Raw genomic sequence first — 24,263 nt, 5'->3', positions numbered from 1 at the left:
AGGGCCAGTCCTTTATTGCTCCAGTTTGTGTTTTCTCTGTATCCGGTCCTAAACAGAGAATTCAAACCGACCCTACCTCGTGTGGTTAAATGTTAACTTATGGGGACATGCTTAGTGGGAGACAGTAGACACAAGCAGTACATAAATGATCATCTCAGCTATGTTACAGAAGGAAAGGAAGGAAGGGAAGGAAAGGAGAGGAAAGGAGAGAAAGAAAGGGGGAGGGGAAGGAAGGGAAGAAAGGAAGGAAGGAAAAGACTGGAAGGAAATATGTCAATAGTGGTTGTCTCTCTGGTCAGTGGGTGACTTTTCTCTTATATGTTTTCTGAACTTCCTGTAATGAAATACGTATTTTATAATCAAGAAATGTTTTGAAAGTGTATCCTGGAAGTAGCCTGGAAGACAAATGGGTGAAGGGTGATGACCTTGCGGCAGAAGACTGGTTAGGGAGCTATTGAGAAGAAGAAGAAGAAAAAGAAGAAGAAGAATTGTAATCATAGTAATAATAATATTTATGAAACACTTGCTCTGCTCCAGGCACTGTGCCAAGTACGCTACAGTTACCAACTCATTTAATCCTCATAACATCTACATGAGGGGAGTACTATCAGGAGTTCCATCTTAATGATGAAGGAAGCAAACCTAGATTCAGTAATTTACCCAGGTCATACATCTAGCACACCGTAGAAGTGAGATTTGAATCTAGGCAGTTGGACCCTTAACCAGCACACGATACTGTGATTGAAATTGTTGAGAAAGGAGTCCTAAGTAAAACAGTGGTATTAAGAGTGAAGAGGGCCAAGGAAGAAGGGATTCACATGGCAACAGCTTCTTGAGGTGCTGGGGTTTGTTTTAGGGAGAGCCATCCTGTTTTCCAGAAGTATCTGCAGATCCCACCTCTGGACAGTTGCTTCCATCAGTCAGTATGGCAGAATTTGTCTCCGTGAACTCGGGCTCAGGACAAGGGTTAGGAGTAAAGGCTGCTCACTCTGGGATTAATGTCAGATGGGGACCGTCTCATGTTCCAGAAACTCACCCTCTCAACAGTGGCAGGTAGAGAGGTGCAGATTGCAGGTCAGTTTAAGGAAGAATTTTCCATTGAAGTGACAGTGAGATTTGGAGATGCCATTATGCGCTAATAATAAACAACTTTATAAAAGCATAAAAAGGTTTTATAGCATAGCAAAAGAAACTTAATATTCAATATGGTGACTTTTGCCAAATCAGCAGTTTTGGCCAATATGGGCTTCACGGAGGAACCAAAAACCCGTACACCAAGAGCACTGTTTTTCTCTTGTATAAAGACTTATGAGTTTCTGAAGGTATGGGTGGCATTCATATGGACTTATTCTCCAAATCTTGAAATCCTGGAATTAAAGGCACCTCTTGAAGCTTCAAAGAAATAAATTTAGAAGACATGAAAGGAAATGCCTTTCTCCAAAAGGTAGTATGATATGTACAGGTTTGGGAAAACTTAACGCAAGTGGAAGTTTTATTTTAGATTATTGGAGGAAGAGAGTATTGATATATTTCTAATATTTTGCGGCACACATTAGAGATCCCCTTAACCGTCCTGTAATACCATTGTCAGAGACTGGACAGTGAGCTGCTATGACTAGGCCTTCTATGTATTTTATCTATTCCTAGAAATGGGGAGATTCACAAGTGAGCCAGTTTAGGACAGAGAATGAGTTCAGATGACATTTTAGTGGGAAAGCGTCCTTGGAGGTCATCTGCTCATCCCTTTATCGTTAAGGAAACAGGTTTGTGTTAACTTTTGAGTCTTGTCCCCCTGTCTGTGAGGAGCATCCCACAGGCAGCTGTGGACATTAAACCATAAGAAAAGCAGATGAAGAGACAGATTTTAGGAGGCACCTTCATAGAGATGACGTATTTTTATCCAGTTGATCATTTGCCTTAAAGAAGTAGCCAGAGGCCAGTATAAGAAAAAAACATGTACTTTTGCCTGGAGCATGGTGAAAGTCTGGGTGAGAGAGGTGTTGTCCAGCAAATGTGGCCGGTAGCAGTGTCCACTGGGTAACTTCAGTCCGGACCACAATTCTGAATGGGGGACACAGAGACTTACCTCTGTTTACAATCATGGGAAGTCTATTTCCTGTAGTTTTTATGAGAAGGTATCCCCCCCCCACCCCCGCCTCTCATTCAGTTTGAGATGAAGAGGAACTTCATGTGTTTTAAATATTTTCTTTAGACAATGGAATATTTGGATCCCAGCATAAAGGTGGGGAATCTGACTCTGGGGAGGGTATCAGAAGTTCCTGGAGGAGGTGATGTTTGAGGTGAGAAGTTTAATGGATTAATAGGAAGAAGATAGAGTGTTCCAGGCAAAATGACATGAAGATTATGGAGATGAAAAATACATGAAAAACCACATGAAGACATAGAGGTGAGAAAACATGGAGACATGCAAGTAGTTCTTTTTTTTTTTTTTTTTTTTTAAAGATTTTATTTATTTGACAGAGAGAGACACAGCACGAGAGGGAACACAAGCAGGGGGAGTGGGAGAGGGAGAAGCAGGCTTCCTGCCGAGCAGGGAGCCCGATGTGGGACTCGATCCCAGGACCCTGGGATCATGACCTGAGCCGAAGGCAGCCGCTTAACGACTGAGCCACCCAGGCGCCCCCAGACATGCAAGTAGTTCTGGTGTGACTGGTGTATTGGATGAAAGATTGGGAGTGGCCAGAGAGGGGAGCTTCAGGGGAGACGGGGACGATATTGAAGGCAGAGAAGCCAGTTTGCAAGCTCAGGCATGGTTCAGGCGAGAAATAATGGGTGCCTAAACTCAGAGAATGACCCCATTGAGTGGGAGGAAGGAGAGAAGTGGATGGATAAGAGAAAGATTAGGAAAAAGAACTAACTGTTGGCTGTAGGAATAAAGGAAGAAGCATGTCAGGTGGCTCCTGAGGTTCCAGGTTGGGTGACCGGGTGGACAGTAGTGCCATTCACCTAGATTCAGAATCCTGGGAAGGGAGCAAGTTTGGACATCCAACTTTTGAGATATCTGTTGGACCTGAAGGTGTGCATCCAGGTGGGTCTGTGAGTTGGGGGTTCTAGAGCAAAATGATGGTAGTTGATGTTTCAGTTATGATCATTCCCCCAGGCTGAACATGTAGATCGAGAAGAGGCCCGAGAAGGGAGCATACTAGCATTTAGAGGGTCTCAAACAGGAGACTGTGAAGGAGGGTGTGGAAGAGATGTGGGAAGGCTAAAGAACCAGCAGAGAGTTTGGGACGTTGGGAAGGCTGAGAGCCCAGTTCTGAAGAAGGGTCCGGATTTAATGCTGGATTCTTCTTTGTCTCACACGGTTTGTTATTATATGTGCACTAGTCTTGTCGATTAAACCCCAGGGACTGAATGTTGTATTTCTAAAACATTTAGACTGGTGCTGAGCACTCTGGTAAGTGCGCTTCATATTTTTTTTGGTTAGCTGGTCAACCTTATTCTGCCTCCAACTCTACAAAGATGTCGGATGAGTTTAGGCACGATCTCCTTCCCTTTAATCTTTGTCCTCAGTGAGTGTGCCTATGTTATAAAGGTATTTGTGTCTACTACCAGCAGGCCTGGCATGCTGCCCATGGACTCACAAGCAGCTGACCTGTGATTTTAGTTTTAAAAAAACTCATCTAATCTACACCTAATCCAGGGTAGGGCCCAACCATCTACCTACCCACTGTGTGGATTTGTGACTGCCAGGAGGCAATGAGCTAGCAATTGGTGATTGACTGTCATGGAAATAGAGTCTAATTAGTTATATAAGCTTAAGCTGTTCAGCTTGAAGTCCACGGAAATGATACCAGGAAACTGAGGCATTTATATAGGATTGTTTGGACAAAGAAGGTATGGTACATAAAACCTTAGTGTGATCTTGACACCTATGCATTAATTATCCCAGTTATCAATCGTCTCTGTCAATGTCATAACGAGGAGAAATGCCTCAGCTTGTGCTCCCATGTCTTCCGCTGGTCATCATATTTCCCACTGGGAAAGTGTGGGTGCCTTAGTCTCTGTGTAGAGAGGGGGGGGGGGGAAGATGGGAGGTTCACTTAGAAATTAAGGATCCTTCTTGCCCTTAGGCAGTCATGAGTAGTTTCTTGTGTTTAGTATCTCTTGCTGATAGCAGGAAGGATACATTTTATTCTTTCCCTAGCCTAGTGCAGAAGTAGAACAGAGCATATTTTTCTATCTTAATGAGCATAAAATTAAGTGCACAGGGCAAAGAAAAGCACCTAGAGCCACATAACCAGCATTTTCTCAAAAATTGGATTTTTCTCTCCTGAGCTCTGCCCCAGAGCTTATTTTAGGGGGAAAAAAATCACTTCTGTCTGCTCCAGCTGCTCAAAGCGAGACATAAAACAGATTTTTCTTCAAGGAGAGTTGAGCCATTCCCTTGCTCTGTCACTTTACCTCTGTAGAGGAGGAAGACACACCCCACCGGGGACTAACAGGAGAATCAGTGACTTAATAGCAAGATAGCAAAAGAACCCTTTCCTGAAGCCTGGTGAAGGGAACAACAACCAAACAGAAGAGAAAATTCATCTGCTTAAGTTTGGAAATAGCCCCATTCTTAAACCATGAATGCCAGGGGCTGTCTACTAGCTTAAGATCAGTTGAATTAAAATAAAGGATGATATGGGGTATACAGATCGCAGTGTGGGGAGAAACAATAGTGGACTCTCAGAGGGACACTGAAGCTTGGAGAGATGGGCTGCATGCTCTCTGGAAAGTGGGGAATGCAGACAGGCCCCCTTTCCCTCCCTATTCCAGTTTCTGATGGGGGTGAGGTATAGGGTGAGGACGGTTGGCCTGAGGGCCTGGAAACCATATCCTAGGAGCCAGCTTTGTAGCCGAGGGCCAGCAGCACCAGACAAAGGCCATTGTGCACAGAGAAATATTTGCTGAACCACCAAACAAAAATCCTGCAATCTGTGGGGCTTTATTTTAACTTGATGTTAACTTATCAGAGTGACCAGCTCACTCCCATATGAGGAAATAAACCAAAATCCTAGCATCAGGACAGAGCATAACCCAACCCTCAACACACAAACATACATCCGTATTTAGAGGTGTTGGCCCAGACAGACAATGCCTGAAGATGAAATTTCCTAGTTGTAACAGTCCACAGCCAGCCCCAATTCCTCCCATCCCCCTTCAGGCTGCTGAACTTTTGAACTAATAGTTGAAACCTCTCCACCATCCAGTTCTTCAGCTTAATTTCCAGTGATACACAGGACATTACAACACAGGGTTGTCCAGTCCAACATGTAGTACCAGAGGGTAGAAACCCTAGAGATAAACTTTTCCGTGGAAAGATTAATTAATAAAGAATCCAACATGCAACCCATTCAGATTCTGTGGGGAAAGTAGAGGGATTGATGTCCAACATTTAGAATGAAAATTTACATTAGAAAAAAACGAAAATTTGAAGAACTGATAGGTGCTGTCAAGGAAGGTGGGGGAAAAAAAAGGTTCCCTTTGAAACAGGAAATGAAAGATGAGGTGCTAGAATAAAGTTACAAAGAAGCCACACGAGGTGCAGATTAAATTCCAGAAGCATGCCATTGCACAAAGCACACACAGCTGCACCAGAAGCTGGAAGAGGCGGCATCGGAGTTACAGGAAAAGCAAATCAGTGAGGAAGAGGGACTTGGAGGTCACTGCAAAACAGGAAAAGAAAACAGAAATGGTCCTAGCCAGAGTGGGGAGATAAGGGGACCCGAAGAGAGGCGGGAGGAGGGGTCCTGGATGCAAACTCACTGTCAGGGATGCTGGCAACATTCACTGGGGAAGAGCCTGGAACAAACTGAGCAAAGGCAAGAGTCAAAGGATAGAAAACTTTTCTGAAATGAAAGAAAATGAATAAAAATGGATCAATCATGATCCCAACCAACTTACTGAATTTCAAGGATGAAGAATCACCTACAAATATATTAACCGAAAAATTAAGTCACACGTATTCATTTTTTTTATAATTTTTTTTTAAAGATTTTATTCATTTGAGACACAGAGAGCATGAGCAGGGGGAGAGGCAGAGGCAGAGGGAGAGGGAGAAGCAGGCTCACCGCTGAGCCAGGAGCCCGATATGGGGCTCGATCCCAGGACCCTGGGATCATGACCTGAGCCGAAGACAGACGCCCAACCATCTGAGCCACCCAGGCGCCCCTGTGCTCATTTTTTTTAAACTTAAAAAAATACTTTTAAAAAACATTCTTTTAACTGAAAGACATATAGGAAGGTATATATACCTGAAGTGTACAGCTCAGTAAGTTTTACAGAGGTCACATCCTTTTGTAACCACATCTAAATCAAGAAACAGAGCTTTTCCAGCCGCTCAGGAGCCCCACGCCCGCTCACCTACACCTGAGTCGCTAAAGCGCACTGTAGCCTGCAGACCAAATCTGGCTCTCATCTATGAGCTAAAAACAATCTTTATGTTGTAAAATGGTCCCCCCCAAAAATCAAAAGAAGAATAAGGTTTCATGACTCAATGGAGATTAGATGAAGTCCAAATTTCAGTGTCCATAAGTTTTCATGGAACATAGCCATGCTCATTTGTTTATGTATTATCCGTGGCTGCATTTCACCACATCAGCAAAGATGAGTACTCGTCGCAGAGACTACATGCCTTGCAAAGCCTTAAATGCCATGTGGCCCTTCACATAGAAGGTTTGCCAACCCCTGTCCTAACGTAACTACTTTTCTAACTTCTAACCACACTGATCCGTTTGCCTGAATTGCATATGTATCCTATCATAAATACGTATGTGTTCCTTTATATTCTGACTTCTTTTGTTCTGCGTTGTGTTTGTGAGGTTCATCTGTGTGTGTGCAGCAGTACCTGTAGTTTCTTCATTCTCATTGCTACATAGTGTTCTGTTTTATGAATATACCACAGTTTATCCATTTGACCATTGGTAATCGTTTGGATTGTTTCCAATCTGGGGGTTATTATGAATCATGCCGATAGAAGATATTCTTCTATATGTCTCTCGGAACATGGATGTATAGATTTACATATTTACATTTCAGCTTAAGTTGTTACTATTCGTTTTCCAAAGTGGTTGTGACAGTTTAAACTCCTACCAGCGGTGCTCCACGTCCTCACCAGGAAATAGGATCAACGGTCTTCCTACCGTTGTGGTAGGTGCGGCAGGTGTATCTCATCATGGCTTTAATTTGCATTTCCCTCATGACTGACGAGGTTGAGCACCTTTTCATACCTGTTCATACTTTTCTATAGAGGGCCCATTCAAGCCATTTGCCCATTTCTCTGTGTGTTTGTCTTTTTCTTACTGATTGGCAAGGGTTCTTTATTTATGGTGGATATGATTTTGTTGTTGTTGTTGGATATGTGTATTGCAGTTCTCGGAATATTAGAAGTTTGACCTGAGAATTCTGTACCCAGTTATGTTGCCATTCACATGTAAAAGCTTCATTAAAACATTTCCAAATATACAAGAACTCAAATTTTCTAGCGATGAATCAGATAAGTAATGGATTGGGGAAGTTATATATATGATGGGACTGGTAGTGAATGCTAAATGTATTCAAATGTGAAGTTTGCATTTAAATAACTGTGATAATTGTTTTTCTAAAACAAGAGTAATTTATATACTTATATTTGAGATTTTATATCAAATATCTCTTTGATAACAGAGAGGAAAAAATATGTTCACGAGGATACCCACAAAAAGCAGGAGACAAGGTGAAGGAGGAGGTGGGAGAAATTGTAAGGGTGCTAACTTCTTTATCTGCAAAAGTACAATGAGCATTACTAAAGACATACTATAGATTTTTCTAAATTACCAGGGATGGGGGGTGGGGAGTAAAAGAAAATATAAAACCTGTAACAAAAGACAGGAAAGAAAAAAAACAAAGACACAGCATGGAAAACATGTCCTAAAATGACAGAAGACCATACATATGTTATGGCAATAAATGTAAATAGGGTAAACTCACATACTGAATTTAAGATGAATAGCATTAAACAGCACCAAAAAGGGTTAATAAACCCTATTTTACTACGAAAAAACAGAAGCATGTATTGCTCGCTGATTCACAGTATGTACTGCATTCTATAGAACATTACCCCAGCCTTGCAAAGTATTGTCACTTGTCTGGCACCATAACCAAGTACAAACCCATTGCTACAGAGAAGATACACACACACACACACACACAAACACACGTATGTATACACACACGTGTATATATACATGTACACATGTATACACACATATAAATATGTATGTGTGTGTATGTATATATAATGAGATGTATTTTCTCACGTCTATGTAAATATATATGAGATACATAACCTTATGGACATATAAACATATACATGAGAATAATTAAATTTGTAAATGTATACTAGTTTTATAACTGAGCATACTTGGTTGTAAGTTTAATTTTGTTCCATAGAATATCTTCTCCTGGATACAGACATATAATCAAGGAAAGGGATCAATCTCTATTATTTTAAATCTATCTATCTTACATGTTTTTATAGGTGTAGAATCAGGAAAAGGGATGTAGTTAAAGGAAACAATGCTTCTGAAGGACTCTTTAGGCTGCCTTGTAAACTGCCAAAAGGGAAAGAATGACTTTGCTTTTGTTTGGCTCTCGGAGCTCCGTCTGCCTTTGGTTTTAGCGGCCTTCCCCAAGAAACCTGACTGTCCATTGTGGAGCCTGGCGTGGTTTTGGATCTGTATCTTTTTTCCTAGCTGCTGGGGTGAAGTGGCCAAGATTTGGTTTGCATCTTCTCCTTGAAAATCTCCTTTCTCTGCCTTTAACTGGGTAAGTTTTGAGCTTTTTCTGATTGGGGGCAGAAGGTAGTCACTAAAAGCTACATTATGTTCCAGTTCCAGTGGAAGATCCTGCAGTCAATCCATTACTTTGACTTTTCTCCAGACAATAGAAGCTGGAATAGAGCCCAGAAGTTCTGGCATCTTCTTGTATTCTATTTTCTATATACCATGTAGTCTCCCAGCGCCTATAAAGAGCTTTCAGACCACTACTTCCAACACCCACATTCTTACATTTTCTTTCCCTAGCCTCCCCTGGTCTCCCCTCCCTCCCACCCCCACTCCATATGCTTCTTTCTGCAATCCCCTCTGTGTTATGTTCAAAATAGTGTATATTTGGAGCAAGTCATTTTTAATCCTTCAGTTGAAAATATTCATTCATTCATGAAACATTTAAGCAATTGATAGGTTGAGAACGGTGCTAGGTGACATCCCATCTCATCCTCAACAATTCTGTAAGGTAGAAACATTGTTTTAACTGCTTTTAAGGCTCGTAAGGGTTGTGTAACTTGGCCACAGTCACACAGTTTGTTTGGCAGAGGCTGGACAGCAGCTGCCTATTGAGTTCGTATGATGCGCCAAGGACTGCACGGAGCCCTGTGTGTAGTTTGCGCAGGAAGGCATGAGGATTGGAGGCTGGGAAGGTAACTCATCGCAGTTCCCCAGGGCTCTGCAAACTCCGTGTTCTTTCTGCTGTGCCATGCTAACAATAAAAGCGTGCTGTGATCCATGCCTTGATGTTTCTGTTGTCTGCAAGGTGCTCTGGGGATCCGGAGGGAAAGTGGACCTGAGAAGTGCACTGGCGTTTCAGAGAAGAGGTGCCATTTAAACTAGACCTTAAGAGAGGAGCTTTTCCAAAGAGCGGAACGAGGGAAGGCAGTGTTGTCAGTGAGGAAGCCCGTGTGAAGTCACGGAGGGCTTGCCCGGTTGTGTGACAGGAGCTGTGCTGGCCACTGCCGCGTACGGGGCTGGGACATGTGCAGGGGGGGCTCCACAGGGGCCTTGTGGACTCTGCCCCGGAATTTGGGTTCTTTCTCTGGTCTGATGTGGGGTCATCAGTGCGAAGTGGTGTGATCAGATTTTTGGGGAGGGGTGTATAAACTGGTGGAATTGGGTAGGATAACCTAGGAGGGCTGAGATCAGTGAGATCATGCCCATAATTCAGGCAAGAGCCTGACCCCGGACATTAGTGGGGGATGAAGAGCCTCCAGGAGCAGAAGCCAAAAGAGGCAGGCACGTCCCGTCAGTTCATCGGCTGAACTGCAACACACCATTGCAAACCTTTTATTGAGGGGCTTCAGGGAAATGTCAGAGGGCTGGGAGTTCAGTGAGATCAACATCCTCAGCCTGGTCGGGACCTCCCCAGCTTCATAGTGGCCTGAAAGCTCTGCAGACCCTTTCTTGTTTGTTTTTTATTTTATTTTATTTTATTTTATTTATTTTATTTTATTTTGAGAGAAATGGGAGGGGTACAGAGGGAGAGGGAGAATCTTAAGCAGGTTCCACACCCCATGTGGAGCCAGACACGGGGCTCAATCTCACGACCCTGAGATCGTGACCTGAGCCAAAATCAAGAGCCGGATGCTTAAGCGACTGAGCCACACAGGCACCCCTTCTTGTTTGTTGTTAAAGCCAGGAACACAACTGAACTCATTTTCACAAACTTGCTCTTATTCTCAGGGTCGGCAGTGACCCAGACACCGTTTTGCTCGCCTGTAGTGTGTGTGTGACGTATGTACACTACTGTATGTGTGATTGCACGTATACACGGACTACAGTGTATTATACATGTGATATTGAAATTTGCTTTTTTTTCCCCACTTAAAATATCTTGGAGGTCATTTTTTGTCAGTAAATCTGGAGCTACCTGATTCCTTTTGATACTGCTTAGCATTTCATTATATGGATGTGCCATAGTGTCTTTAGAATACATAATGAATCGTGATGGACATTGAGGTTTCTGATATTTTGCCATTCCAAATGATGCAGTGAGTGTTCTTGTATATATATATCATTTTCACATATCCAAATTTCCAGAAATGAATTCTTATAAGATTTGAAATTCTTTGAAATTGCTGAGTCAAATGGACTCATGTGCATTTGTAATTTTAACATATTGCTAAATTACTTTCCATACTGCCTGTTTTCCTATACCCTCACCAACACAGGACATTGATGGTGACTCCTCCGAAAGGGAAAACTGTACCTTATTGTAGCTTTACAGATGTTTGAGCCATTTGCATTATCCTTTTTATCCTTTTTAAATTTTTCTCTTGAATTATTGACCTTATTTAGCTATAGGAGCTCTTGATATTTTAAGGAAATTAGCCTCTTGTCTGGTGTGAATTCCAGATATTTCTCCCCAGTGTGTTATTTGTCTTTTGATAGTTATTACTATAAATTTTTTTTTTTAGTTAAATTTATCAGGATTTGTATGTATGTGCGGGGGGCTTTAGAATTTCATGTTATACTTAGAGAAGATTTCCCTTTTTATGAATATTTTTGAAACTCTCCCATTTTTTTTCTCTCAGAACTTGTATAGTTTAACTTTTTTTGTATTTAAATCTTCCAACTCTTTGGAATACATTTGGGGGTAAGGTATTAAGTATGGATCAGACTTTTCCCCCGTTGTCTCAACACCATGCATTGAAAAATTAATCTTTCCCCATTGATTTGAAATGCCATTAGGTATCTTCTTATGTGTGGATCTTATCTACCCAGGTAGACCATAAACTTTTAAAAGGCAGCAATCAGATATTATCCTATCTTGAATTCACCCCCATAAAGCTGAGCATAATGTTCTGTATAAAAGAGGTATGACAGTGTTTTTACATTTAAAGAATTGTGACTTATATATATATGGGGAAAGTACGCAAAACATTCACATACAACTCAATGAAAATTTATAAAATGAATGCCTGGGTAACCACAACCTAGATCAAGAAATAGGCCATTTCCAGCTCCTCAGAAGTCCCCTGTGCACCCGTCCCATTCACATTCCTCTTCCATCCCCCAGAGGCAACCACTCTCTTGACTTGTGACAATGATTTTCTTGTTTTTCTTTATCATAAGATTGGACCATACAAAATCACCATTGTTTGTAGGTAAAAAGCCATTGAATGTCTGCAATTTCATATTTCAACCTAGTAATTTTTACCACCTCTGCATGTGTCTTTAAACAGTATAGTTTAGTGGAGCCTATTTTTTTTTTTAATATTACTTAAATGTAATCTTATTGTATTTGTTCTTTGCTATGCTTCTTTCCTTTACTGTGATGTTGTGGTGTTCAACCATGTTGTGGAAGGTTGTCAGTTCTCACTGCTAGATAGATCCTATCATACGACTGTGCTGCACTTTATCCATCCCACTGTTGCTGGGTTATAGGTTTCCAGTTTTGACTATTGAAAACAAGGTTACTATGAAAATCTTTGAACATGTGTTTTGATGCATGTAACAAAGGTTTCTTCTAGGACAGAATCAGCAAAGTAGGGCCCGCTGCCTAGTTCTTTATTTTTTTAAAGCTTTTAATGTTGAGATGATTTTACATTTATAGAAGAGTTGCAAAATTGGAACAGAGAGTGTCTGTATACCCTTTATCAAGCTGCCCCTAATGTAAACATCTTACATGGTTACGGAGCATTTAAAAATCAGACATTAATGTTGGTACAATACTATGAACTGCAGACTTTGGAATTCATCAGTGTTTCCACTAATGCCCTTTTTCTGTTCTAGGACCAGTGCGGGATACCACATTGCACTTAGTTGTCACATTTCTTTAGACATAAAACAAGCTCCACTACAGTATTCGTGTAAAGTTCTTTTTGTTTTCAGCCTTATATAATAGCCAGTCAAAACTGTTTTCCAAAGCTACTATTACATAGTCATTTGGGTCTCCTTTCTTTCCCTGAGAAAAATTCATTTAAAATTCATCCAGGTTGTGTGCATCAATAATTTGTTCCTTTTGTAAAAAAAAAAAATGCAGCAAACGTCCTATAACATAAAATTAACCATTGGAAAGTAAGCACTTGAGTGGTGGCATTTAGTACATTTACAGTGCACAACCACCACCTCTGTCCGGTTCCAAAACGTGCTCTTCGCCCCAGAACAAAACCCCGTACTCGTTCAGCAGTTACCCAGCGTCTGGCAGCTGTCAGTCTGCGTTCTCACCATTCTGGGTATTTCCCGCGAGTGGGACCGCACAGTACGCGATGGTTTGTGTCTGGCTCCTTTCACGCATCCTGGTTTTGAGGTTCATCCGCATTGTACCACATGTCAGTACTTCCCTCCCTTTTTTTTTGTTTAAATTGTGGTAAAATATATATAATATAGCATTTGCCATTTTCACCATTTTTAACTGTACAATTTAGTGGCATTAACTACACTCATAACATCATGCAACCAATCCCCACTACCCATTTCCAAAACGTTTTCATCCCCCCCCCCCAACCCCACGGAAGGGCAGTACCCAGTAAGTCCCCTTTCTCCTCTCCTGCTAGCCCTGGTACCTTCTAGTTTAATTTTTATCTCTAGGAATTTGCCTGTTCTAGGCATCTCGTCTAAATGGAATCATGCAATGGTTATTCTTTTGTGTCTGGCTCCTTTCACCCAGCATCATTTTTCCCAGGCTCATCCACATTGTAGCAGGTGTCAGAACCTCATTCCTTTTTATGGTTGGGTAATATTCCATCGTGCGGCTACCCCACATTTTGTCCATCTGTTGATGGACATTTGTGTTGTTTTCACCCTTTGGTTCTTGTGAATAATGCTGCTGTGAAATTGGCCTACAAGTATCTGAGTGAGTCGTTATTTTTTATTCTTTTGTGTATATCCCTAGGAGTAGAGTGGTTTGCCTACCCCGGTCTAGAACGCGTGCAGTGGTAAACTGAATTCCAAAGTGGTTCTACCGCAATCTTGACAACACTTGATCTTACCAGATTCTTCAGTTTTTGCCAGTCTGCCCGGTGTGCCATGGTGTTGCACTGTGATTTTAATTTGCATTTCCTGATTCCTGAAGGAGTTGAACACATTTTCACATGTTTATTAGCCATTTGAATTTCCTGTTTTGTAATGTGCCCATTAATGTTCCTATTGGTGGTTTGCCTTTCTAAATTGATGTTGATGAACCGATGCCTCCAAATAATGTTTACTCTGTGTTTCTGCAGAACAAATAGTGGAGAAAGATGAAGGTCCGTATTATACTCACCTGGGATCTGGCCCCACGGTAGCCTCTATCCGGGAGCTCATGGAGGAGCGGTGAGTGACGCCCAGGTGTCCAAGCAGAGGTGGGCAGTTGTTAAGAGAGCATGGCATTGAAGCGCCTCTCATTGTCATTGCCTCGTACCGGATGATGTACAGGAAGGAGGTCATGATACCCAGACTGTGGAAGGTTGACTACGGGTTTCTCTCTCTCCGTAGGTCTGCCCTCTCTGTCTTCCCCTCCCCTGCTCTTCTCTCTCTCTTGAACTATTTTTTTATTGATGAAATGTGGTGAAATGACTCTGTGTCCCATAGTGTTTCCCGAGGTCTGAATTTTGCTGCTGGCTTTTCTACAGTATCGTTCACTGTGTCCTTCTGCCCTCGCTATGGCCTATAAATTCGCAGCTAGAGCTAAAGACGTCATGGGAATCGGATAATTTTTTTTCTTTCTTTTTTTCAAAATGACTTCATAGGTGGTATTTTGTGCCTCCGCTAGGCGGAATAGAGTATCTCCTCGTTGGCCAGTGGGTGTCTATTCAGGTTGTGTCCTGAGTCGTTCTGACGCTGTCCCAGGAGTCTTTGATAGCTTTCTCGATTCCTCGTACGGCATTATGCTTGGGGCGCGCATTCTGCATTTACCCAAGAAGTCCAGGTCCTTTCTATTGGGGGAAGAAGTATTTAGGAAACAAACTGTGGTACTAGGTTTGCCCGTGACTTCTAGGCCATTTCAGTAGAAAGAGCTAAGATGTATGGGTCGGATTTTTATTTTTGGTTATTGATTAGTGATCAGATACATCGGAGGTTACATTGACACTTAGAATTCAAACTCAAGACTACAGGGTTTTTCCTTAACAGCCCTGTTTTGTTTTTTTAAGCAGTTTGTATAGATAGAGACTTTAAAATCTACGTACGTGTCCACAGCAGATATTAAATGCCACGAGTTCCAGTGTACAGAAGGGTAAAATAGCTTGGTGATTGAGAGCATGTGGACACTGGAGCTAGACTTCAAGGTCTAATCCTGGCCCTGCCCCTTCCTGCTGAGTCCTTGTGTAAGTTGCTCTACTTCTCTGTGACTCGGTTTTTGTATCTGCAAAATGGAGATGATAGAAGTACACGTGTGTTGTAGGAGAATAATGAAGAGAAGCTGAATCGATGTCTGGAAAGCACTTAGTGCTTACAGGGAAGGACCACATCCGGGGGTCTATCTCAAACACATATGTACTGGTGGAAATTTTATAACAAGCATTAGTATTTTAATAGTAAAGGCAAAGATTATGTAGACAAATATGTTTGTGTGTACATATACATACAGATGTGTGGAAGGCTGAGTGGCTCAGAGTTCCCACAGATTTGGGAACCATATTTTGTCTGATCAGGGGAGCCAAAAGAATCCTGTCATTAATGTAGCAGGGAACGTGATTTTGAACTGAAAAACTGTAATGGCATCCCTGAATAAATAAATGGTAAGATGGATGGAGGACTGTGATCTCCTGTAATGACTCTTAATTGTCCTGTACCATCTGGAAACATTTATATTCAAAGTAGCCCATCAGAAAAGCATTTGATCAAAGACCCGATCTGCACATTTGAGTCTGATTGAAAGGGTACCTCCGAGTCCATGAGAACGAAACGTTTAAGACAGGGTGTGTTTTGTACATGCACCGCCTGCATGGGCCGACACACATATGCGTTGCAGCGCCAAGGTTGGGGCAGCCAGCATTTTGGCCAGTGATTTTTTTTTTCTTGTAGGAAATCTTGACATTATTGTTTGCAGGTTGAGGGCTGCAGGGGAGTCCAATGTGCACATTGATCTGGGACAGTTTTTGTTTGTGTTTGTTTCTTGGTAACAATTTTACAAAATTTCTAGACAGCTCTCTAAATAACTTTTAGTTACAGAAGAGTGTGTTTTGAAACAAGGATTAGGAGATAGTGATAAAGTTGAGATTTGTCCTTTTTTTTTTTCCCTCATTGCTTTAAAAATAACAGCCAACTGTAGATTCTTCAGAAACTGATCCAAGGGAGGAATTCCTGTCAAGACCAGGAATACTTGTGTTTTTCCTCAGCAGCTGGTTTATTTTTATCTTAAGGACCTTGTAAATTATGTAACAGATTGCGTTTCCATCTTCGTTAGCTGCTGGTAAGCTTAGAGCCAGATTTGTGTACCCCTATTAGGAGGAATGTAATTTCTCATCTTTGGCCCATGGGAACCTAGTCAGGTTCACTTCTGAGTCCTTTTGATATGACCCAAAGGAGTCTTCATTAGTTTGCTGGATTTCTCATACAATGAAATTTTCTAGGCCCATCTCTCAGAATACACACAAGACCCTACTGCTTGCATTTTGCATACCAACATGATGTGCATCTTTTCCCCCTTTACTCTGATTTCATCACCTGTTATTTTTATCTTATAGACCTCTTTTTAAAAAAGTTTTCTTGTGGAACAAGGAGAGGAATGAATGATCAGTGAACACCACCAGGCTGGGGGTCTAGTTTGTGAATGGTCCAGGCTGTCTCTTTCCCTAGACCTCTCCCCCGACCCTCTCTCTGCAGGACCACTCTACCACCAGAAGTTGGCCAAAGTCAGGAAGGGGAAGCGAACTGAAATCAAGGAGACGTTGGTGCTTTTAGCTTCTCTGGTAAAGATTTGGAAAAAGGAGGGGGAGGTCAAAACCAAATCCTAAAATATTTTCCCAATTTATTTATGGGTTCCACACGTGGGGAACCCAGGTCCCCATTGACATAGGTAATTGTAGTCAGTAGTTCAACCTTATATCTGAGAAGGGTGTGCTGCAGAGCCCCGTGTCCTCTAACTGGAAGGGGATTCTGTGTAGCCTAGGAGTTCATTCAATGTTTATCTGAAAAACAGAGAACCAGGACTTGCTGGCAAAGCCTCTGAGTTTAGGGGAACTAGTCTCATTATTGTGTGATAAAGGTAACCCCAAAGAAGTCCAACTTTAGATCAGTGGTTCTCAAACTTGAGCATGCTTCATAGTCTTCCGGAGGACTCGTGAAAGCACAGATCCCTGGCCCCACCCCAGAGTTCCTGACCCAGCAGGTCTGGGATGGGACCCGAGAGTCTGCATTCCTCCCGAGTTCCCAGGTGATGCTGGTCTCAGCACCACCCTTTGAGAACCACTTGCTAAGATGATCAAGTTATCCCTCAGAATAAGGTTTCAGCCTATCCTTTCAGACTTTGCTTAGGGTCTAGGAGTTCATCTGTCTACGGGGATGAACATCATCTAGACGTTCTAGAATATCATCTTAAGGATAGGCCATCGAGTGAGACATTTAAGAAAAAAAGAGCCAAATCCAGAGTTGATTGGTTGTCTTTAAGCACAGACATAGTTCTGATTTAAAAAAAAAAAAAAAAAAGGTCTAGCTGTTCAGACAGTGCTTGGCCCTTTTATTTGCTCTTGAATATTCAGTTCAGTGCAGGAAGTGTTTCTCACACGGGCGGGATGGTGGGGAAGGTACTGGTCAGAAAGCTCGCGTCAGTGTCCTCAGCTCACCCTCCTGTGGGGAACATGATATCCCGTCTGTTTCAGTGAGAGCAGCATGGACACCTCGGGCTGTTCTTCCCACAGCGACCCCAGGACACATCAAGTACCCAGGCTTTGCACTTGGGGGCCACTTCCTGATAAATGTTTGTGAAATTGAAAGTTTTCCAGGAACTGAACAAAAGCGGCACTATCTGGTCTTTTCCTCTGGAGCCAGGCCATACCATGTCAACTCCCCAGAGTCCTGTCCCCAAACACATTCTATAAGGGACTCACATAGCCATAGAATTTTCACGTGCTAATTCTCAGAAACCCTTTCTCTGTTTCACTCAAGATCTCCATGAGCTCAAAGAAACTGTACATCAGTATTTTAAAAAATAATTTGTTTTCTTTCCCAATTACAAAAATAGAACCTGTCTATAAAAGTCTTTCTTTAAAAAGCTAAGAATGAATAAAGCTCTCCAGCAATTATCCAGAAGAAACATGCTTACCCTTCAGTTTTTTCTAAGCATTTATAGCTATACATATGTATATAAATTTTAAACCAAATGGGATTACTGTTTGCAGCTGCTTCCCCCCCCATCGCTTTAATTTCTTCCATGTTAGTGCATATAATTATATCAAATCCTTTTTGATGGCTACATGGTTTTCCATTATATGGAAATTTATTATATTTTATTTAGCCAGTCCTATACTGGATATTGAAGTTGTTTCTAATTTTTCAGTTGATGCAACAATGACTATCTTGTTCCTAAGTCTTGGTGTATTTGTACAGTTATTTCAGAGGTGTAGAGAATCCTGGAAGCGGAGCAGATGAGATAAAGAATACAGGTCTCCCTCACTATCCAGAAGTAGAGCATCCCTTGGAAAACTTTCCTAAACCAAAAATGGCAGTAAAGTGAAGAAGCAGTTACCTTTAACTTATATGGAAAAATGTTTGAGCATTCCTGGACCCCCCCAAAATAACCTCTTTTAGGCTTTTCTGATACCTTAAGACACATCTGGCTAATGGATGCACAGAATAAATCAAGACAAAGCATAGATGCTCACAGACACAGTTCAGAGCTCTGGCAACTGGGTACTGGGATGTTGAGTGGATTTCCTGGGGAAGGAGCTCAATGGGGCCACTCTTGCCCCGGTGCTCGGGCCTCGCGCTGCCTCCATAATGGCTCATTGCGAAACAAACGCTGAACGCAATTTTCGCTTTTTGCCTTTCTTTGTAAAAGCGAAATTCTCTTTGGATTTCTTCCAGTTACCAAAAACTAGGGGCTGATGTACGTGTTCGTAAGAGCAAAGTGGTATAACATGAACTTCTGAAAAGTGAGGGATACCTGTATGTGTAACTGTGTGTGTGCGTGTGTAGAGAATATGTAAACTGGAGCAGGCATGATAACATTGCTCTCTATTAAATAGTATATTAAAAATAATAGGGCATGGCCAACTCGGATTCATTACAGAAATACAAGGATAGTTTGATTTAGACAGTCTGTTAAAATACCGCACCGTATCAGTTGATGAAAGGAAAAAAAAAAACATTCAGGCATCTATGTCCTTTGATGCTAGAAGTGCTTTTGATAAAAGTAATAATTCTTGATTAAAAATCCTTAGAACAGGAGACCCTTAGTAAGTGCCTTCAAAGTAAGGCAGTCTCTGTCTCTTTCCCGAAGTCAGCTGGCTTCACACTCAGTGATGAAGAGTCGGCAGCATGTTAGTGGAGACAAGAAATAAGGAAAGGTGCCTGTTGGCACTTCCGGAGCCCTGGCTGGTACAGAGAGACAGGAGCCTGAAACGGGGCGTGAGGAGTGGACAGGAGGAGGTGACAACGGACCCTGCTTGCAGATGATAGGACTTCGTGCCCGAAACTAAAAAGCTATTACAAATAAGACGGTTCAGTCAGATGGCTACTTACGTTGTTGAGAATTAATATTCAGTGAGCCCTTCCCTCGTGCCAAGAACTTCAAAGCACCTGAAACCGTGCACCCCCTGGGGACGATCTTTTTTGTTCTCTTTCCAAATCTAAGACTTGGACTTTCAAAGTCCATTTTACAGGTTAGGAAATGGAGGCCTAGAGAAGTTCAGTCACGTGGCTACGGTCCTGTAGGCAGAAAGTGGCCGGCCGGCACTGCAGTTGCCGTTGCCCGTGGCACCGGAGTTGTGTGGCCTTGCTCTGGGCCGCTCAGCTCCGGGGACCGTGGTTTCATCACCTCTGGAGGAGATGGCCTCGGGATCCTTGCGTGTGCGCGCGCGCGCAGACCAGGACAAGCGTGTGTGCGGGATGTGCGTGCGGGATGTGCGTGCTGTCCGGGGCTGTGGCACGACCACAGCTGGGGCTCGGGAGGGCCCCTTCCCCCGCCTCAGCTGTCTGTCCTCCTCATGCTCAGATGTCCGCTGGGGATTGTGGAAAGAAAACAAGGCTTTCCCTGTTCACCTTCTTCTGCCTACTGAATTTACAAATCACCAACTCTCAGAGTGACTCAACTAACAGGACTGGGTACCAAGGCCCATGTTTAGCCGCTGGCTTGAGCACCCTCCTGGAGGCTCGGAGGTAATCCTCAGGGACGCTGTGCTTGACGGCCCCCTCTGCCCTGGGACAGAGCTGGGCCAGATGGGCCAGAGGCCCTGGGAACCCGTACGTGGCGGCTGCATCTCCAGAGGCTCTCAGCACACAACAAACATTTAAACTCTTCTCCTTCTCTGTCGACCCCACGGTAACAAAACCCACGCTGAAGCACACTGAGGCTTGCCTTCTTACCATAAGCTGCTCTCCTCTGGGCTCCACTGTGCTGATGGTGGCTTCTGTCTCCGTCTCCAGGTACGGAGAGAAGGGCAAAGCCATCCGGATCGAGAAGGTCATCTACACTGGGAAGGAGGGCAAGAGCTCGCGCGGCTGTCCCATCGCCAAGTGGGTGAGTGTCGAGCCCCTGCGGCTAGGGCTGTGCCTTGCTGCCCTCGCCACAGGCCAGGCCAGGGCTGTGTAGAGCAAGTAGACACGCTTCCTGTCCAGGGGAACTTTGGAGCCGGCACCTGCGCTCGGTTAAGGTCATTTTCCCCCAGCCTGATCTATCTGTCCTCGTTTTGTTTAAACGCCAGCCCCTGGAATCCTGGGCTGGCCTCAGACATGCTCTAGTCCATATGCTTAGTTCATACTCTCCCCGTGGCTCAGGGACGTGGTTGAGGGGAGGCATAGAGATGTCCCCTCACTCCAGGCTGGGCCCCACTGTGGACCATTTAACTCCTCTGCCCCTGCACGTGCTACTGGCGTTCCCATCTCCCGTCCAGAAGAACTAGGCCTCCAGGCAGGGTCGGGGACAGTCGTACATCTGCGTGACTTCTGAGCCGCTGTTGCCTGTGAGGCAGCCTGAGTGTCTCAGCAGGGGGAACGGCAGTGACGGAGACCCCCACTCCCCCACCCCCCCCCACACACACAGTTTTCTGACCTTGCCTTTCTAGTCCTCCAGGAGATCTTTAGCATCACTGCAGAATCTGTCCTTGAGAGCAGCCATGGGGTCATCAGGTAGCCGTGAGCTTAAAATTTTGAAGAGGGGTGGTGCTGAGTTGTGTGGTGTTCTTTTCTAGCCATCTCCCTTAGTGCAGTGGACGTCTCTGGTTTGCCTACACAGCCACCAAATACCCTATCTGTTTTGGTGGTAGAGCTCATCCACACCTCCCTGGAAGTTGGCAAAGGGACAGGTGTCCCCTTTCCCTGCCCCCCTCCACGGAGAGGCGACCCATAAATGCGAAGAAGGGCAGATTGTTCTTGGTGGCAGCATGGCTACGGGCAAGTGGCAGCATGTAGCTGCCTGTGGTGGAGGACACTTCCCGTGGTGCTCCCTGCCCACCGGCCCCTCTGGTCTTATGTCTAGAGCCTGGGTTTTCCTTTCCAACCAGGTTCATGTCTTTGCTTACCGCCAGAACCCCTAACCAGTACGTTCATCTAAAAGTAGTGTGCCTGACAAATTCGGGGCTTGACTGGCCAGGACCTTGGGGACAGAGTTGAGGCTCACATGGGTACCTAGTAAATGTGTGTTGAGGGAAGGATCTAAGAAAGCAGTGGGATGGCCCAGGGAGCCCACTGGTAATTGTCAGTTTCAAGGTGGCCTGCACAGGGTATGGAAGTCGCCAGGCGTGGGAGTTAAGGGAGTGACCCAGGTCTCATTCCTAAGGCTCAGTGTAAATGGAGACACGCCAGAAGCAAACACCAAGGACAGCAAAAGTGGGCTTTCGGTAGAACTATGACCCATGGAGATGCTGCTTGGGCCCGCCTGTACCGATGACCGGGGGCAGAAGGCAGGTATTTGAAGGCCCGTTGAGGGCACAGTGGAACAGACCCCGTGGGGAAACCCAGGGCTCAAAACTTAGTACCAAGAGTGGGAGCTGCGGGAAGACAGATTTGGGCTTCTGTTGGGTACAGTGACCAGGGAGTTCCTGCGCAGAATCTGAGCGGGCTGTCTGTGGTTCTGTGGTGGCTGGTGAGCCATTGGTGTTGGCATGCTCAGGTGTTGGTGTCCTCCTGCCCTTCCATGGGCCCTTCACGTTTGCATTTTGTGCGTTCAGTCCTGCTGGCTTCCTTCATAGTGCGGGTAGGGAGCTCCACTTTAGTTAGTTTTCTAACGGTTTTTTTGAGTGTAGCCATAGGCCTGTGAGGGTGTGGCCACAGAGAGCTGTCTGCTTGTGCTGGTCGTGTTTATGTGTTTGCCACTTGGGAAACCAAAAGGATGTGGCCTCAATGTCCGCTTGGACTGGCAAATGTTTGCGTGCTCTGAACACACATCACACGTGGGCGCCATGAGCCAGTGCCCTGCCCTGTGCGCTGAGCAGACATTGACAGTGGTGCCTCAGAAACTCCGGTGACAGGACTGCTGTCTTGTGTGTGTGTGTGTGTTTAAGAGTGTTATTTATTTATTTGTCAGAGAGAGAAAAAGAGTGCACGCACACACAAGCAGGGAGAGCGGCAGGCAGAGAGAGAAGCAGACTCCCCGCGGAGCAGGGAGCCCGACACGGGGCTCGATCCCAGGACCCCGGGACCATGACCTGAGCCGAAGGCAGACGCTTAACGACTGAGCCACCAGGCGCCCCTAGGGACTGCTGTCTTACCAGTACCTGGGCCATGCACAGCTGCTCACGGTACGGCCGGCTCAGTCTGCGGAGGCCGGGCAGTCACACAGCAAGTCCTCTCACGGCATGACTTAGTGACGTGGTCATAGGTTACTTCCCCCCCCAAAAAAAAAAAATTTAAAAAATAATGATGTCACCGATGCTTCCCTAGGTTGGCTCAAAGTAGGAACTCGTGGGCCAGAGATGTGTTTTGTTTAGCATGCAAGGTGCCCCTTAAATTTTTGAAGGAAATTCTGACACCTGCTGCAACATGGATGAACCTTGAGGCTGTTACACTAAGTGAACTAAGCCAGTCCCAAAAGGACAAGTTCCGCGTGATTCCACGTGTATGAGGTTCTGCGCGTAGTCACACTCCTCGGAGGGTCAGCAAGTAGAGTGGTTGTCACCATGGGCTGGGGCAGGAGAGAGGGGAGAGAGTGTTCCATGGGTACAGAGTTTCTGTTTGGGACGAGAGGACGTCGTAGAGGCGGACGGAGTTCTGGTGGCGGCTGCGTACTTAGCCACTGAACTTTACACTGAACGATGGCCACCGAGGTCAATTTTATGTCCTGTATGTTTTACCATGGTTTAAAACGTTGAATTAGATGCTCAACTCTTTAAAGGGAGAGGTTGCATGTAAAGTCTGGATCTCTGTTTTCTTGTTAAAATGGGGAGAGGTGGCTGTACGAGGCTGAAATTCTCCCCAGGCAGTGGCTGATGGAGAGGAGGCCTGGCTTATTTCTTTTGAAGGGGCAAGTGCTTTTTTCACATGGCCATGGTCCACACCGCTCCCCAGTTGTCCGGCTGGCCCACTCTCCTTATTTGTCCTGCCTGGCTGGCTGCCTCTTTGGATGTCTCCCTGCACTGACATACTCAGGACCGAGTGTGTCCGCAGCCCAGGCACCTCCTGACCCCCAGACCCAGGCTACTGGGGTCTACGAGAACTGGCCACTCTCAGCCCCGGCACGTTCCCAGTTAACTCGCCACGAAACAACCCACAACCTACCCACTCTCCCCTGCCACAAAAGTGGAAATCCATTTAAGACTTTCTCCTCTCCCTCAGCCCCTAGTCAGATGGTCCCAAAGCCACCTTTCTCCTCAGTGTGTCTGAATGCATTCCTTTTCCCGTGTCATTCCCCACTGCCCTAGTTCAGCACTTTATCCACTTTTGCTTGTGTTATGTTAGTGGTCTCCCTGTCACTCTCCCCCACCCCCAACCACCTGCTCCCCTTCTAGAGCAGGAAGCTACTTAGGAAAGCCCCTTGTGTAGACTCCTCTGTGGAACCCCCACCTTGAGTCCTTGTCCCCTCAAAGCCCTTCCCAGTCTGCCCTCCTCCTTCCCCTCTTCATGGGCCCTCATCAGCTCCCAGAATTAGTTGGGGTTCTTAGAGGAGGTCAGCCACCTCATCCCCCAGCTCCCGGGCCCTTCGCCGTGCCATATCCTTTTGGGAGCCAGGTCAGAGTTCTGGGAGTGAGTGAGAGTGGGGTTGGGGGAGAGCCTGGCTGAGGAGCCATGCAGCGCGGAGCCCCAGGCCCTTGCTTTTTGTGTTCTTCAAGAGCTTTATTGAGATACAATTCATATACCATACAATTCATCCATTCAAAGTATACAGCTCACTGGTTTGGGGTATATTACTAATTTTTAAAAATTGTG

General features: G+C 44.6%; 1 protein-coding gene across 5 annotated transcripts in view; it reads left to right on the top strand.

Annotated features, from left to right (window-relative positions):
* Positions 1 to 24,263, top strand: part of TET3 (tet methylcytosine dioxygenase 3) — a 92,448-nt gene that overhangs the window by 55,043 nt on the left and 13,142 nt on the right. For all 5 annotated transcript variants that reach the window (XM_032410663.1, XM_032410666.1, XM_032410665.1 and 2 more), the window contains 2 exons: positions 13,985 to 14,075; positions 20,328 to 20,421. In XM_032410663.1, coding sequence (XP_032266554.1) covers positions 13,985 to 14,075; positions 20,328 to 20,421 — 185 coding nt within the window. The remainder of the gene's footprint in view (positions 1 to 13,984; positions 14,076 to 20,327; positions 20,422 to 24,263) is intronic.

This window comes from Phoca vitulina, unplaced genomic scaffold (assembly GCF_004348235.1).
Source record: "Phoca vitulina isolate PV1807 unplaced genomic scaffold, GSC_HSeal_1.0 scaffold12, whole genome shotgun sequence".
Taxonomy (NCBI): domain Eukaryota; kingdom Metazoa; phylum Chordata; class Mammalia; order Carnivora; family Phocidae; genus Phoca; species Phoca vitulina.
This window is presented reverse-complemented; position numbering and strand designations above follow the sequence as displayed.